The sequence below is a fragment of the Pygoscelis adeliae genome, unplaced genomic scaffold (assembly GCF_000699105.1).
Source record: "Pygoscelis adeliae isolate BGI_AS28 unplaced genomic scaffold, ASM69910v1 Scaffold144, whole genome shotgun sequence".
Taxonomy (NCBI): domain Eukaryota; kingdom Metazoa; phylum Chordata; class Aves; order Sphenisciformes; family Spheniscidae; genus Pygoscelis; species Pygoscelis adeliae.
Window position 1 is genome coordinate 1,076,704 of NW_008824551.1, and position 17,546 is coordinate 1,094,249.

The 17,546-nt window shown below is 38.7% G+C and overlaps 1 protein-coding gene across 1 annotated transcript in view; it reads right to left on the minus strand.

Annotated features, from left to right (window-relative positions):
* The window catches only part of ADCY2 (adenylate cyclase 2 (brain)), a 215,938-nt gene that overhangs the window by 17,807 nt on the left and 180,585 nt on the right, over positions 1-17,546 (minus strand). Inside the window, exons 17-20 of the mRNA XM_009321919.1 lie at positions 15,546-15,665; positions 9,442-9,626; positions 7,845-7,929; positions 1,646-1,804 (exon numbers count right to left, since the gene is read on the minus strand). Of these exons, the coding sequence (XP_009320194.1) occupies positions 1,646-1,804; positions 7,845-7,929; positions 9,442-9,626; positions 15,546-15,665 (549 nt within the window). The remainder of the gene's footprint in view (positions 1-1,645; positions 1,805-7,844; positions 7,930-9,441; positions 9,627-15,545; positions 15,666-17,546) is intronic.

The following is a 17,546-nucleotide window of genomic DNA, read 5'->3' on the forward strand; positions in this document are numbered from 1 at the left end:
GCCTGTTCTCCAGCAGCATACTTTGTCTTCCCTTTTCTCCATACAGCTGCATGCAAAAAATTTTAAGAGAAGTAGTACTCTGAAACAGACTATTCATCATTAGATTAATTTTCATCTCAAAATCTGGTTTAAACAGAAAAGAATATACATAAAACCATATTAACAAGAATGTTTGCAACTAAGGAAAATGCAGACAAATTTCAATCCAGTATCTGTTTACCTAAATATCCACACAGAACAAAGGCTTGATCTGTCCTAACATATTCTTAGGTGTTATTCTAAAGGACACATACAGAATGTCCTTTAAGGCTCAACACATCCTTGCTGACATTGAAACAAATCTGAAGACATGACAGATGCTTATATTCCTGAACATTTCCAGGGATTTGAAAGGTTCTTCCCTCTTTGAAAACTGTGTTTAAAAGATAAACAAAACAAGAAACAACTCAAGTTTTTTTTTTTAAGGGATGCCACTAAAATTATGTCAATCATTTTTACTTCGGCTGACACACTGGATTGGAGAGCTCAACACATTACAATTTCTGATCTTCACTAAATTTACTAAAGCTCATTCCAACCTAAGAATCTTGAGGGGTGACAATATAAATCCAGTTGCCAATACAAAGGTGAGCAGATGGCGTTGCTCTGCTGGGGAGCTGAGATGGAATAGCACATAAATGAGAAAGCAATCTCCTGATGGTTTGCTGTGTTTAATGCCTGAACTGAGAACTGGAGCTGAGCCAACCTGGCTTCCAGCCAAGGTCTTCACTGGATTCAAAAGAACCCCACAGCAGTTTTCACCCGACATTAGCTACCAAATGAATATTTGCAGGTAGTACTAAAGTACTGATATAAAGTACTGATTAGTACTGCTTAATGCAAACCACAGTGAAAGGAAGACGTTGTCCTTTTTGACTCAGGAGATCAAAAATGAATCCCTAAAACTGCCCTCTCCCCTCTTTTGTCAGTTTTGGAACAATTGTTTGGTATGCACAAGTAATTCAAACTATTGCATTTAAGATCTCTAGAGCTGCTACTCTCTCTAATTGCTTTTATTTTTTCATCCTTTTTTGCTTTATTAAAACTGTAAAGCAATATTAGAAGCAGATCTAATTTCCACCAAAGTCAACAGGGGGTCTTTTGGTTGACTTTTCTGGTGCTTGGATTAGGTCCATTAGCAGCGAGTAAACAGGTAATTCAGTGTTCAGAACTTCTTTCCAGAATTAACATAGCCACTGTTTCAGGGAAAAGGTTAATTTTCACTTCAGTAAGCAAGGTCTCCAGAAGAAAATTCAGAACCTGGATGCAGCTCCACTCTGATCACAAAGAAAAAAGTATCTGAGTGCATATGATTTAAATTTAAATCCATGTTGATTCAACCATCCCCTTCTTCCTCCTTGCTCCTTTTAGCCCTCCTTTGAAAGGCAAAGTGCATGCCACTTAAGATAATTTCACATTTTTTACTTCAAGGTACTAAGGTGCATTCAGTGCTGTAAAGCAAGCCTTTCAGGTAGGTAAGGGGGAATGAAAGTGACTGTAAATCTATAATCTCACTGTATGGACCTACTGTTCAAATCAGCATTAAGTGGTATTTCCAGGGTACGCTGCTTTCTTACAGAGCAGAGGATATACAGAGATGGCTGACCTCATTCTTCAGGTTTCTTGCCAAGAAGTGTTCAGCTACGTGGGCTGGAAGCACATTCTCCAGAAGCACCCGATTTAGGTTCTCCATGGTTTCAATCTCTTCCCGCTCTTTTTTGAACTTGTTCTTCCACAGGAAGTCTAACCTACAGTAATATTCATTCTGTTACAAGAGGACACAGAGGTAAAGAAACAATAGGCATCTTGTCCTGCTGGAGTACAGGTTTAAGAGACAAAATAAGCACAGTACACCACCCCTACAAGGCTATTATTTGGCCACTTAAGTACAATTCCAGATCCCACAGAAATCAAACCCCAAGCATGCACTATGTGACATATATTTAATCAAACTTACACCCCCCCCCCCCCCCCCCCCCCCCCCCCCAAACAAAAAGGCCCATAAAAAGGCCCAGGAAAAAAAACAGAGTTGCAAGGTGCCTTAAACAATGGAAGATTTATTTATTTATTTATTGACTCTCGGGCTTTAGTAGAAATTAATTCCAGAAATCTTAACACTGTTATGGAAACAATTTACAGTTTTGCAACTTAATAAGATGTCTTATTTATCTGAAGTGTAGAATTTTACTTACAATAATAGGCATTTCAGGAAGACTCTAACTTTTACCAACTTGAACTTATGTCATGCAATCAGCCTGGTAAAAAGTGGGCAGTACAAGAAAAAATAGCCTATTGATATAATATGCCTTCAGTTTACCAAATCATTATCAGATTATCAAAGATGGCCCAGTCAATTGGGCCAACCCAGTTTTGGTTTTATTGGGGTTTTTGGGGTGGTTTTTTTTGTTGTTTTGTTTGTTGTTTTTTTTTTAACACTGCTTTCTATAATACTTTATCCTTCTTTTCTTTTTGTCCCAGAGTTTTCATAATTGTTTTTTAACATCCCCAACAATAACAATAACTGGAACTATATGGAAATTAATAACATTCTTGGAATATCAGTAGTTTTGGAGATCCAGTTTCATTAAAAAGATGTTGAAAAATGTATAAAAATGCATTTTTGTGGAGCTCTCTCTACTTCTTTTCAATATTGTCAATGTTTTGTCATAAATTCTATGGCATTATTTCTACAGTAAAGCCTCCACTGGCCTGACTATCTCATTTGAGCTGATATAAATCAAGAGCTATTTCAATGTAGTCCAATGGTTTAATGCTATCACGCAGCCTCAGTGAAGACTATGTAATTAACCAGGAGAACATGATTATGATGACCATCTTATTATAGAAAAACCTAAAAATGCTAGCTAGTATTAGCAGTCAGTAAGCATTCACATCAAAATGAGAGTAGTCCTTCTGATTGGACAGTGGCTGTCACAGCTCAAAATGATTCATAGATATTTTGTTGAGGTCACAACCAAAGCTAGAGTAGAAAGTTGAAATGAGATGGTATTAAAATGATCTGGCAAGCTTTTAAATATGTATATTATATATTTATACATCTAAGTTCCCCACATAGATGATACATTCAAATGCCACCAACTGTATTCATGCAGAAAAAATCCAATAAAAACCTGGGATGTCAAAATTATTTGCATAAATTGACAAAAGTAAACTGGATTCCTGGCATAAAACTGAAATTAGGTATCCATACATTGTATCAACTTTGTGTTGAAAAGAAAAGGTGCTAGATAAGCTGAAGTCTTCAAAAAGATACGTTTCTTCTTTAAAAGCTAATATTAAACAGATAATAAAGCAGTAAATAAATTATTTATTGAATGAAATTTAGGCTGCCACAAAAAATGGCAGCGATCTCAGAAATCAGAAAAAATAAAGCAGAATGTATTCTACAATTTGCTTTGAAATTAAAAAAGTCAACGTATCATATTTCAAAATGCCTATTCATACTTACAAAAACAAAAAAGCACTACCTTATTAAGACTTACTTTAAATCATGGGGTTTTTTTGTTTGTATGATCTAGCCAATTTAGCATACATGTCATTAAAGATCCTGTTCAATCTTTGTACCCTTGCAGTCATATGAAAACCAAGACTGTTTCCTACTTTACATGTTATCTCCAGAACCTTTTCAACATATCAGAATGAAAATATCTCAGAATGGCCCTTATACATCTGCAGGCACAATATCCTTGAGATACAAAATTTTCCTTCTTCACCTTACACTGCTTTACTTGACAGCACTTCCCAGCGGGTGAGCATAGTGGAATGCCCAGGGAGGCATGAAGGACACTGCGTTCCTCCGGGCACCACAGAGCAATTGGCTTTCTCCAGGACAAAAGACTACCATGCATCTGTGCAAGGCAATGCAACACAACCCCAGAGGTTCAAATCAGTGGTAACTTCTTGGGCAAAAGCAGTTAAGTGCAACAAGAACTGATTCATGTCTCATTGATTGCACAGAGATGGGTTTATCTATATTTTTAAGTTCTAGTGGGACACTCACCTGGGTCTATTTTCAAAATTTGCTTGAGTGAGGCAATGAACTAATTCTCCTCACTGAAAGAATGTCACGTAGAAAGTCAAGATAAGCAGCTCAAGAGTAGCTGCCTATGCCGTAGGTGTCTACAATCAGGGGAGATGAATGCTATGGCATTCAGCAAAGGGGCAGCAAAAGCAGCACTAAAGCAGGTAAGATCACTAGAAATTAAACCTGGGTTTTCATTCAGGTGAGGGAGCTAAGGAGATTCCACCTCACAGCCATTACTTACAGACTGCAAGTCTGAGAAACTGTCTCAACATAAAGCATCAGCAGAAGATGTCTGAGAACACATTAATAAGCTGATCAACAAGAAGTCATCAGCTCGGAAGTAACCAAAAAGAAAAGCTGCTGGTCTGAAACTTGCGGTGGATAGCCTGATCATTCAAAACAGCCACAGTGGCAGAGAACTGACAAATGGTAAGGATATACTGCAAATCTTTGGAAAAGAATGTGGTGACCCTGGCAACAACAGGGCAAGGTACTTTGGAAAAAAACCCCATGCTAAGAAAAAGAGCTATTTAGACATATTAGCTAAAGCTGACACAATGGGGAAGAGTTGACACCTCTTCTGTAAACATGCCTCCATCTGTTACAAAGAAGTCAATGGGCATGTGAATAGGAGTGAAGTTTGAAATAAGTTTTCATTAAATTCTTTCAGAAGAGGCTCTTGAAAAGACTACATTATCTAAGAAGAGAAGGATCCTCTCACAGAATAAAAGCTCGCTAAAAAACAGAACAGAGACTACAAATAAACCGTTTTTACTGCTGAGGGAAGTTGCCATAAACATCTGGGCAGTAAAACAGTGTAAGGAGTTCAGTGTTGATAAATACAATATAATCAATCATGGGAAAAACAAAATATTCACCTAGCCTACAGAGTAATGGGTTATGTGTAATTTTAGGTACTGATGAGAAAGGAATTCACAGGCTATGTCAATACTGGTAATTCAAACTGGGCCATAAGAGAGATTTAATGCTCAATAGTGTTTAAATGTGAGCACACTCCTTACACAGTCTAGCCCATACCAATCTGCATTCTCCTGGGCAATGCCTGGGCAGGGTGCAAGAGTCGCCATTCTCAACGGATCGTCTGCCTGCTGCTAGCCTATTTTCAAATAACTCTAACGGCATGCATGAGGAATGAAATGCATCCCTTGATCTCAGTGCCAGGGAATGGTTGTAGCCTACGCTGGCATGACTGTCAAAAAAAAGCAGCTCTACTTCCTCCACCTCACTTCTGGCTGCTCACTCCCATCCTGTGCTCATTCTTTTGGCACAAGCATTGCTGCAGCTACAACATAAAACCATCAGGAAATAGATCTGGCTGAAAACCGAATGTTTTTCCAAGGTTAATTTTTAAGCCAGATTATTTCCCTATTTTGGGCCACTATACAGCTCCACAAGCAGCTGTGCCAGTACAAATGAGGAGATACAAGGATAAGAACAAGTAGCTGAGGGAAGGCCTACTTCTTTCAGTAGGGATGCTGGTTGTGCAGCTAAAGTATTAGTCGAACCTGAGAATTGAGTTGGCTCATATAACATGTAATGATATACTAGCTCTCCCTCTCTTCATCCCCATTCAACCGGAGACACACATTCCTCATCCTGCTTTTGCATCAGGACAGGCATCTCTCTGACCAGTGGTGAGCAGGTTCACAGAGCTAGGCTTGTAGGAAAGCATTCACTTTTTGTTTAGATGAACTTTCCGGTTACTCACTCTGAGGACAGAGGGGCACCAATGCCAGCTTAAGGGAAATGGAAAGACCACCCTTTTCATCAGTGGCTATTCTTTAGCATTGTTAAAATAATCAGGTATTAAGAGAAGAGAAAACACATGTTATTATCTGCAAAGAAAAATGCAATAGCAAACAGAGAAATTACTTGTCTGTTACCCTCTGTGGAAGAAGGGCAAGGAAGAATTTTAATTTGCCTACACCCCCAAGATGGCTCGACAGCATTCTGCAAGTGCCACTCAATGAAAGTAGCAAGCAGATAGTTTAAAAACAAACAAGAAGATGGACACTTTCACACGACTTTTTATCAAATTGTGAAATTCATTATCAGACAACGTTGGGAAGACCAGGAAGATTAAATGGGTTAGAATGGGATCAGACAGCGTAACAGAAAGCAGAGCAACCAATAGCTATTAAACGCTGCCACAGAAATGCTGACTGGCAGAAGGTGGGAAGCATACGTCCCTGGAAGGGTCGCTCTATGCAGGTTCACTTCCTCCCCTATTCTTTTCCCAAGCATTTGCTGCCAGTCAGTATCACTAACAGTAACCTAAAATGGCAGGTCTTATGCCAGGTATGTATTAAAATTAGTTCATAACATTTTCTAGTTATCATTTAGACTTTGCTTGAGGTTTGAAACACAGAGGGGTTTTTTCCTCCTCCTTTAAGGGAGAATAAATTAGCAGAAAAATCAAAGGCAACAGACTGAAGAGCCACAAACAGGTGGTATCATGACAAGGATCCTGGACCTACAGCTCTGAAAACAAAGACTTTTTCCATTACAGGATCATTTCTCAGTGTGACGGGGAACAACAAACACACAGGCACTGTTGTTGTATGCAAAACAAACTTTCTTGTTGATGTGACTGAACCCACAAAGCAATACTCTCCTTGCCCAGTGAAGATGACGATCCTTCTCTCCTTTTTTCTTGGTGTTGCACCCACTGCCTTCATCTGACACCTTGGTTGACAGGAACTAAAGGTTCTCAACTGGCGTGTCAAAGTATTCCCTCTTTCCGAGGGGAAGTAGCTGTGCTCCAGCCCCACTCTCTGCTATCATCGTCAAATGAGCAAACTCTAATACAGTGCTGGCAGCAAGGCAGATGAATGTTATTTCTAACTCAGGAAGGATGTTCCCCACTACAGCAAACACTGGAGAAGCTCCCAGACAAGAATTTTTTGTCTAGTAACCTGCAGGGCCTGCTTGGCTATTGAAATGACAGTCATTATGTTTCGGGGAATTGTAATGTAAATAGGTGATTTAAAGACAGTATGGGATAAGATCCTTCCCAAGGCTGCAGGCTATGGGGGTACAGGCTGTTCATGAGATCTCACATGGATTGCCTCTTCCATCTCGGAGCCCTGTCTTGTGCACTCCATCATTCCTGGCACAATGGGCTGGAATTGCAGCTTTTAGCCATGGATCTTGGACAAGACCCGAGGATTTAGAGAGAGAACTGCCCTTGCACCTGCCCTCAACTTCATACAGGGTAAGACCACTGACATCATGTTTGTACTGAAAAAGCACAACTGGGTAATGAAAAGAGTAGTTTCCTGTTGGGTCATAGTTTTAGTGGAACTGTGGCCTCAGCATGTGGTACACGTCTGTGTGCATGCTACATTGTTTCTGTGTCTGCATCAAATGGTAATAACTGTGAAGAAAATAGCTTGTAATTAAGCAGCTAGGGAGACAGCAGATGGATGCAGACAGATGGGAGCACACTAGGAAGCTATGAGACAATATTGGTCAGCATGACAAGCAATAGTCTCAGCGCACTATCAGCATAATGTCTACAGTGTAAACGACAGTTATTGGTGAGTTTTAAGGGCATATTGGAAGGTAATAAAGAAAACAGCTTTTTAGATGCTTCTGACACTCCTTTGCAAGGGTGTGGGGCAGAATGGAATAAAGGTGTTTGTCAGAAAATCTAAAAACTGTTTGAGAAGGTGAGAGGCTGCATGTGGAGGCTGGCACTGTGTCCACTGATGCAGAGGAAGAGAAGTGTGCATCTTACCTGTCTACCCAAAACCAGTAACGTGACGAAGAATATAAACAAAGAAATTGAGCCCATTGTCTTCAGGTCTTTCAGTATTCCTGGCCTATAAAATAAAAACATACGTAAAGCAAGCTGCTCAAAAGTTAAAACAAAATTACTTTAGCACAAGAATAAGACCACAATTTATACTACTTTCTGGTACGTAAACTAAGACCATTTAAACATGACATGCTTTATTATTTGATATTATTATTTTCATTATGTAGCTTTAATTACTTCTACTACATTCTGTGCAAATGCACCTACATTTTGAAGTCCAATCATAAGATGAGGATTTAGTAAAAACAATATCCTTGTTTGCTTACAAATGGAGAGCCTTTGGTGCTTATTCTATACAGGCAGATTAAAAAGAGGGGCTTTTTTATGTACACTACTTCCATAATGGAGAGCTTGACTGTATCCAATGAATATGAAGAAACAGAAACCAACATCCCAAAGATGTCTTTTCACCTCAGAATTACAGGAGGCACAAACTAGATCTGGTACAAAAAGTTTATTAAGAACTCTGCTTTGGGAAAAGACACTAGAGGTAATGGGAAACAGTCCGCACTAGCACTCTCCTACTGATGCCACTGAAAGAAGAACCTTGGTGAGAGATTTAGGAAGGAAAATACCAACAGACAAACAGCTTGACTGGCAAAATCAAGGCTGCCAGAAGGACGTGCTAAATCTAACCTGTCATATGGTTCTTCATCCCATCACAGAGATGTCCTTTCCACTAATGCAATGGAAACATAAAGACCTGGGCTTGTTTATTTAATCTTTAGATTTAAGAGCAAAGAAAACATACACTTTTTCTTTAATTCAGATCCTTTCCCTGGTTTTCTCTGTGTCCTAAAGGTCTCGAGCAGTTTACAGCACAGGAAAAAGGACACTGAAACTCTACTCTGAATATTCAGTTTTTCTGTTGTGGCACACTCAAAGAGAATCACGTCTTCTACCTCATTTTCAAAACAAAATTACATGTGTCCAAAAATTATTTTACACAGCAATATTTAGAATTAGAGTCATAATTTTGGTCTTATATATTATCACCTATAACAAAGATTTCAGCAGTCTCACTGAAAATTTAACATACAAATTTGCAAGTACAGCAAAAATAATTCAAACTGTTGGTCTACTAACTTTTTCAATAGCTAAGACTGCATTTGTGAAGTTTTAACACAATGTACTAGTTCTGAGGAAGTTGATTTTCTTTGGCTTGCAGCACATATGCTTTAACAGCCTTAATTATGTTCAGCTTTAACAGCCTTTAACAACCTTAATGATGACTTCTTCCTAATGTCCTTTATTACAAAAATCCAAATTAAACCATACTCTATTTCCTATAGTATGTGATTTAAACACCTTGCCCAGACTTGTTTATTTTATTCTAATGCTCTGAGGTGTGACATTAAATCATATATTAACTGCAGCATGACAATGATTTTAACTTGTGACTTGTAGATTGTATAGCCAAACACATAGAAAAAAAAACCTGTTCCATGACATAAGAACTGCCATAGGTAGTATTTAATTTCTATTCATTTCAGAAGGACTGAAGTTATCCACCTACCTTCTAAGAGGTGCCATTGCATACATAAATTTGCTGTAGTCATCCAGCATGGGCCCATGAGTGTGCAGAAGGATAACATTGTAGCCCACCAATGCAATCAACATTATCACCATTTTCAACTCATAATTTATCCTCAGGAAAACAGAACAGGAAATGAGCCCTAATATGCAGCTGTATATAAAATACTGGCGAAGAAAAATCAAATGGAAAATATTTAGAATTTGGCTCGAGTAGGAAATCATACATAATAAAATGCTCAGGCTAGTTTAAAAAACAAACTTAAGCATGGAATCTATCACAGCCTGGGACATTATGGCTTACAGTCAGTCAATAACAACCAGACACTGGTATTTCCTAAAATAGACCCTTTTTCTTACCAGGCTCCAATTCACCCAAAACTCAGTAGAATCCAGATTATACTCCTAATTTATGCTCCCTAATTTTCACCCTTTGTCACTTTTGATTTACTCATCTGCAGTAGCAAGGAGTGCCTATTTGTGGGACACCACTGGTGGTGTTGAAGTCTAATGCAAGAGCCTACTGCCAGCGGACTGACAAAAGATTTATTCCTGTGCCACTGTATGGTTTTCACTCATGCTTGAGTTCAATAACTACCCTGTACGTATTACTAGCATAAGGGTCAAGGTAAAATGTCTAAAGATCTGAAAACAACAATTTCATTGCCTATATTTGCAGTATTTATAAATTGATGCAATACACAGTTGTTATGAACCTCATAGATACACAATTTTACAAACTCTAGAAAGATATGAAGAACATAAAATTATTAACATGGCCTATACGTAATATAAATGTAAAAAAATCCTTCTGTCAGATCCTCTTGAGTTACGATGACATAAGAACACATTCAATTGTTTAAAAAAAGCCTTTTCTTTCCTCTGTCATTTATATCAACAAAAATATGTATGATTGAAGTTAAATTCCTGTAAAAACATTTTCTCTGGATACTTTGTGGAAATGGATTAGGGCATCAAAATCAGTGCTAAAACAGGAGTAATACATTCTCACTAGAATCATTATCTTAGTCCTTAACATACAGCATCTTTGCCAAAGACGCTTCCTGAAAATTACGGTCCTGCACCTTGTAAGAAAGTTATCTTTTCTGAAACCACAAAGCATTCTATTTCTAGATATGCTATTTTCAGACTACTGTTGACTTGTTGATGGCAGTACTTTTGACAGAACCTGAATCACTGCATACTAATTTTGGAGGATCACTAAGAATAATTTTCACAGCACCCATCAGACAGAATTGATCTGCCATCTGAATCTCTGCTGTTACTGTAATCTGCTTGAAATAAGAAATAGAAAGAACTGCTGTTCAGAATCATCAAAAATAAAACTTCTCTGATGGCTGCATTCCACAGGAGGTCACACTCTGAATTCAGTGTTACATAAAAGTAGCAGCATCCATTTTTTACTCTGTAAGGCATTCTACTCGTGAAATTAGTTTTCCAAAAAGAAACAAGCAAACAAAAGGCAGTCTTGAATCCAAAACTGGATGCAGTTTGACAAAGACCAAGAAACTTCCAAGTGAAACAGACAGTCTCTGTTAGTGTTCCATAGGAATACATAAACTAGATTGAAAGTTTCAGCTAAGATTTCAAACAAGGGTGGATGGATTAGAGAAGAGTGGCACAGCCACACATTTAAGAATGCAGACTCCGGTATTGTGTATTGCAATGGAAGATTCCAGTAAGCAACAAGCAGATATGGAAATGAGTCTGTAGGCAACTCCGCTTGAACAACCACACCAGGTTATGAAGCTTTTTTTTGAAAATGCCACCTTAAATAAACCTTTTTCCAACTGTATCGTACATATATTCAAGACTATTGTTTCTGAGTGCTCAACATTGCAAACGAATCTTTCAATTCCTGTCAAAGGAACTGAAATTTCACCCTCTTAATAACAGAATTTGCAAATTTTAGTAGACGCTTAAAGTATTGTAGCTTGAATCCTTCTCTAACCCTTTCAGCTTTTGAGACTAATGCATAAGGGCTTGGAAAAAAAAATCAGAGGAGGAACTGCAAGACAAAATGCTTCAAAAGATACACTGCAGAGGAATAAAGGTAACTGGCATTCTAGCTAGCTTCTCAGAAGGATGCATGCAGCTACAAAGCAGGCAAGATACTGGAAAACAGTAACAGGAACAGTCAAAGTAGCCATAGAGAAGATCAGGACTGGTGGAATTACTGTTATATGTATAGCATGAGAGCTCTGGTCGTTGTCAAAGCACAAAAATTGCAAGCTGTCAGACGAACGGCAGCCTGTCCCCTGGGCCAAGCGGTCTGCTCTTGGTTCATCAAATGAACATGAACTTTCCTACAGAAGAATTAATGCCCAGCTGGGAAAAAAAATTTGTGTGCAGGTACACTGGGCTTGTTTCTTAGTGAAGAGCTGTTTCAGTCTTGTTCATCCTACACCTCTGTACAACCTACTGAAGAATAAAAAGGGCTCAGACTACACAGGCATTAAGGCTTTTTGCAAGGCAGAGAGTTGCAGTGATACCAATCCTCTGTAGTGACCCTGACCAAAAGATCATAGAATCATTTAGGTTGGAAAGGACCTTTAAGACCATTGAGTCCAACCGTTAACCTAACACTGCCAAGTCCACCGCTAAACCATGTCCCTAAGCACCGCATCTACAGGTCTTTTAAATACCTCCAGGGATGGTGACTCAACCACTTCCCCGGGCAGCCTGTTCCAATACTTCATAATCCTTTCGGTGAAGAAATTTTTCCTCACATCCAATCTAAACCTTCCCTGGTGCAACTTGAGGCCATTTCCTCTCGTCCTATCACCCATTACTTGGGAGAAGAGACTGACACCCACCTCGCTACAACCTCCTTTCAGGTAGTTGTAGAGAGCGATGAGGTCTCCCCTCAGCCTCCTTTTCTCCAGGCTAAACAACCCCAGCTCCCTCAGTCGCTCCTCACAAGACTTGTTCCCTAGACCCTTCACCAGCTTTGTTGTCCTTCTCTGGACATGCAACACTGAAGAGTTAGCAATCCACATAGCAGTGACGCTGAGCAGGCGAGGTCCATGCTGTGCTCTGCATATCCCTTGACTGTGGGATAACCTCAGCCAGCTCAGCCAACTTATTGCAACCAGAGAGCCTGCAGGCAGCTTCCCACTTGGCAGCGGTGGTTATGCTGCCTGTGTGGCCTTGACTTTATCTAACACCGCAGCAGCAAGTTCTCATGGACATCGTTTTTGTCTGACAGCAGAAATGACGAATAGAAATGTTTCCTTTTAAGAGAATCCTGTAAGAGCTCAAAAGAGGAAAATGCTGGGTAACCTCTCCACAGATGGGATCTGTACCACATGCCGTCCCTGACCGGAGGACCATCTGATGCTGCACGATTCAGAGTTCCCAGCATCTGAAGGGATGTAACTCACCTACCCTCTTTTGTCTTCCTGTGCTAGCTCCAATAAATGGTATTTTAACGAGTACCTTACAGAGTCTGAGTGCCTTTCTTACCGAGGTCACAGGCCCAGTGCCTTGACCGGTGCACTACACCCTTAGCATCTTATCTCCAGCCCAGTGCATTTGGTCTCTTCTCTTAAAATTTAAGACCTACAGTTCTGTGGTTATAAAGATCTTTACTAAAGTAAAAAGGGATTCTACTCCAATACATCTATGGAGAAAAACTTGAAAAGAAAGTTATTCTGGAATTCCCTAGTCAAATAAAGTGTATTCCAACATTGCATCTTTTAGAAGTCAGTATTATGACTTTTATTTATTTAACATGTGGAGGTGGCAGCACTGATACCACACTGTATTTTAGCACAGGAAGAGATATGCACAACTTGAAATCTCCCAGGCCTAACTTCTCTTACATGGAGACTACAGAAGCATCATAGCAAAACTAAACAATACCTAAAACACAAGCAAAGTCCCTAAAACTTACTGTGTAATCTTTCCTAAGTCTTTAAAGAGAGCAAGAAAGCAAGCAATACAACTCAGAAAAGTTATTTTTGGGGGGGTGAAGGAGGGGGAGAATCAATTAGTTTGCTTCAAAATGAACTAAATTCTATTGGGGCTGAAATAATTCAAAAATCTCTTATTCACTCATTTTAGATGACATAGTCAATAGATATGTCAGGTCCACTATCGTAAGTCACAGGAAGTTTATCTGCATGAATAAAGCTTAAAGCTAACACACAGATTCAAAAGATTGAATTCTTAAGTTAAGGAAACAATCTTTTGTCAGGTTAAGTATTCAGTATCTCATTCAGTAAAGAGAGAATAATTTTATTTCCAGATTTAAAAACAAAACAAAACAAAACAAAGTAATAACTCAAAAGGAATTTGTAGCTTTTTCAAGCTAGAAGTTATACAGTGCCTAAGGATGAAAATGACATGCATTTGTGAGCTCTTTAATAAAAAAAGTGAGGGAAAACATGTTTAAAAACTTTAGCCAACCTAACCTTTTCATTTGTTATTATCAGAACTGACATTTTAACATAATTTTTGTGCCAATATATCAAAGACAAAGTTTCTTTGATGAAATAATGCATTTTAATAGTTTAAAATCTATAAACCACTAATTATTAGAAATGTGCCAATCACATGAAGAGCTGACAAATATTTTAGTTATACATGGGAAAACAAAGGAAAAAGATACACAAAGATTTTTTTTTTTTTAAGAACAGCAGATTGAATCTTAATCATAAGTATAATTTATGAAAACCGTATCCTTCAGATGCTTGTGGGAGAACTTACTGGTAAAAAAGAAAAAAAAATACCTTTCAAGATGTTCAAAACTATAACAAGTAATATAAAAAAGATGACTAGAAAGGTACTAACTAAAAAAGCAAACAAATATAAATAAGCATTGGAACAATTTATTTTTATGTGCTTGTGCGCATGAACATAGGCAGAGGCTGGGAGAAGGACTGCATCATTTCTTTGACAATAAGGATAACTTGACATCAGGGCCAAAAGAAGACGTAGGCACCTATCCGTACCTGGTGGTATTTAGTTAGCTAAATTTGAAAATGAGAAACAGAAACTCATGCTCTGCTGTCGCTTTATCAGGGAGATGCTGAAAGTTTGTAAGTGCTGCAGCTACTGCAACTGTTTTTTTCCAGGAGAGTTCTATACATAATTAACATCTTGCTTTTCTGTGTGCCTAGGATTTTTTAGCTTGACATAGTGAATAGCTGTTTCATGTAAAACATATTGTGTGGAAATCAGCACACACCATTCTGGTACTGGTCTCATCAATTCTGCATAGAGATAAAATAATCTCCCTTCTCCTCTCGCTGCCTGCTGCTTATTCATCCAAAGACTATTGACCTATTTTGGGTGATGAAAACTGCAAACACACTTCCCAGATTTTATCAGTGAGTTGTGCAATAGCATTAATACTAATACAGCTTGTTATGTTCAGCTGCAGGTCTTTTGTAATCCCTTTAAGAATCATTGCTCTGTAGGATACAGATCCCTTTTTTTGCAGAATGTCCTTCCCCCTCTTGCCTGTGCCGCTGTGCTTTTGTTCACACTAAGACATCTTCTTCAAATCAGTTCAGATCTTTTAAACAGGTTATATAGTAGCACACGAGTGTTGTATTTCCCCCCTCTCACCCCACCTCCTAATCAAATATGCAATGACAGAAGTATGACGATCACAGATTTCACATTTACTGCCAGGTCAATGATGAAAGTGGTGAATATTTTCAGTCTACCACTGGTCCTTGTGAAACCCATCTGCAGACAGACCTGATTTTCTCACTGACAGCGATGTGGAGCTTTCAGTGCACAGTCTGCTTTGCAGTTGCCATGTGTTCTCCTGATATCTCGTAATGCCCATTTGTTGGCATGGGTGAGCTACGCTTCTTAGTTACCAGACTGTTTCCTGCTTCTTAATCTGACATTCATTAAAACCTCTATTTTCAGAAGTACTAACCTCCTTTAACTTCCCACTTCCTTCAAATGCAGTTGCAGGTGACTGAAAAAAAAAATCAAGCTTTCGCTGCAGTCTTAAAAACTGGTGGGTGTTTAACTTCAAGCAGATCCAGCAACAGTCAATTTAGTGTAATTATTGTAAACAAACAAAGAAATGTAAAATGAACTTACCGGTAGGAAAAAACAGTTGTTTTGTATACACCACCGTGTCTGGTTACTCGAATTAGGAAAACTCGCATTTGATGAATTAAGAACTGAGGGAAAAGCTTTCACAGCATTATTCAGGAAAAACTAGAGAAAAACAACATATAATCCATTAGCTTGTCAGCTGTTTAAGGTCAAACTAGAGAAGAGAAATGGAGAAGCGGAGAAAGCCTTGCCAGTAATCATTTAACTTTGGTATTTCACTGCAAATTGAAATAGAAAAGGGAAAATGACATCACTTGATTACTTGTTCCTGCACGCTCAGACAAAAACAGCTTTGTTAACCTCCATCTGACACTTTCCGTTTGAATAGAAGACGAAAGGCTCTTTGTTATGTTACTTTCATATATCAGAAGCTCACACACATGAGAGACAATGATGAAATAAATTCAATATGAGTAATTCCTGGGTTTACCTCAACTGAACCTCCTATTTAAACACAGGAAGAATTAAAGAAAGAATAAGAAGTCTTTACTGATGTTGATTTACACAGACATAATCCTTCTCATAATAACGATGACGATAATATTGGTACTAAGGTTATTGAAACAGAAGACTGGAACCGGTATCTCCTGGGTCATCACATTCAGGCAGTTGATGTCACAGGTAACCACCATCATACAGTACCCTTTGATGTATTGATCCAGTGCTTTAACGAGTTAGATTAGACTACATTAATTCCACTGCTTTGAATCTCACCACTTAAACTGTTTCTAAGTTTAACCAGCATTCATGGCCAGTTCCCATGTTTTTTTCTTCTTGTGTTAATCTCATCCTTTAGCTTTCAGATAGCTCCTTTCTCTCCCTAGTATTTACGTTACCAATATTTAATGCCAACTCAGCCTTCACGATGGTCAGCAATCTATGTTTTTCTAGTTTCTTCCAAGAAAACAAGCTCTTTATTGCCCTGATCATTCTAGTAGTCACCCTCTGTACATACCTCTTTTAATTCAACCTTCTGGGTGACGAAAACTGCAAACACACTTCCCAGATTTTATCAGTGAGTTGTGCAATAGCATTAATACTAATTCTGCAGAAAATATGTTTTTATACATACTAGAATGACAGCTCCATTGCTCACAGGTACAAAACTTTAATAGCTCACCGTACATCACGCAAGTGGGGCTCAGACAGATCATGACATTATGGCAGCTTAACACATTGCTGCACATTGACATAATCCCAGCCACTAATATCATGCTCAGCAAATGTGAGGTAGTTTTCCTTCATTAGGACTCACTTAGGTAAATTTGGTTTATGCTTACCATGAGGTAAGAGCAGTCACATGGATGGTTATTGTGATTCAGCTGAGTTGTCATTAAACCCACATAATTAATTAAAACCCTGAACTCATCGCATCTCCATCTGATGAGCTTCCAACTTGCATCAGAATTTCTTGTCACTGGTCTGTCAGACCAACCATAATCTTGCACTCTGTACTACTAAATTTCATCCTAGTTCTTTTACTCAAATCCTCAGCTGACTTCTTCCTTTCTAAAATCCCAAGCTTTCCCTCACAGACATTGCCTGTCCCCTTAATTTCATTAGCAAATTTCACAGTCCCTCTCATACACTGTATATGAAAATCCACACCGGGTTGACCATTGCAGAGCTCCACAGGTTGCCTCCCTCTCACCTGCTGTCCTCTGCAGGTAGCCGGTTTGTAACCCACCTCTAAATTCTTTTCCCATCCGTCTTTACCTACTGCCCCAGAGAAAAACTGCTCAGTTTTACTCAGAGTAACCAAATGTGGATCAAAATTGTTTATTAGTTTACTAACTAACACTAGATCTGTGTTAGGTCAGCTGCAGCTCTGTATAGCCAAGTCTTGAAAGCTTCCAAGGATGGAGACCCCACAATCCCCCTTGGCAACATGTCCCAGCATTGTACTATGTGCACAGTGACTTTTTTCTCTTTTTAAAGACTATCCAACCTCCCAAGCCACCACCCGTGGTCAGTGCCCCTTGA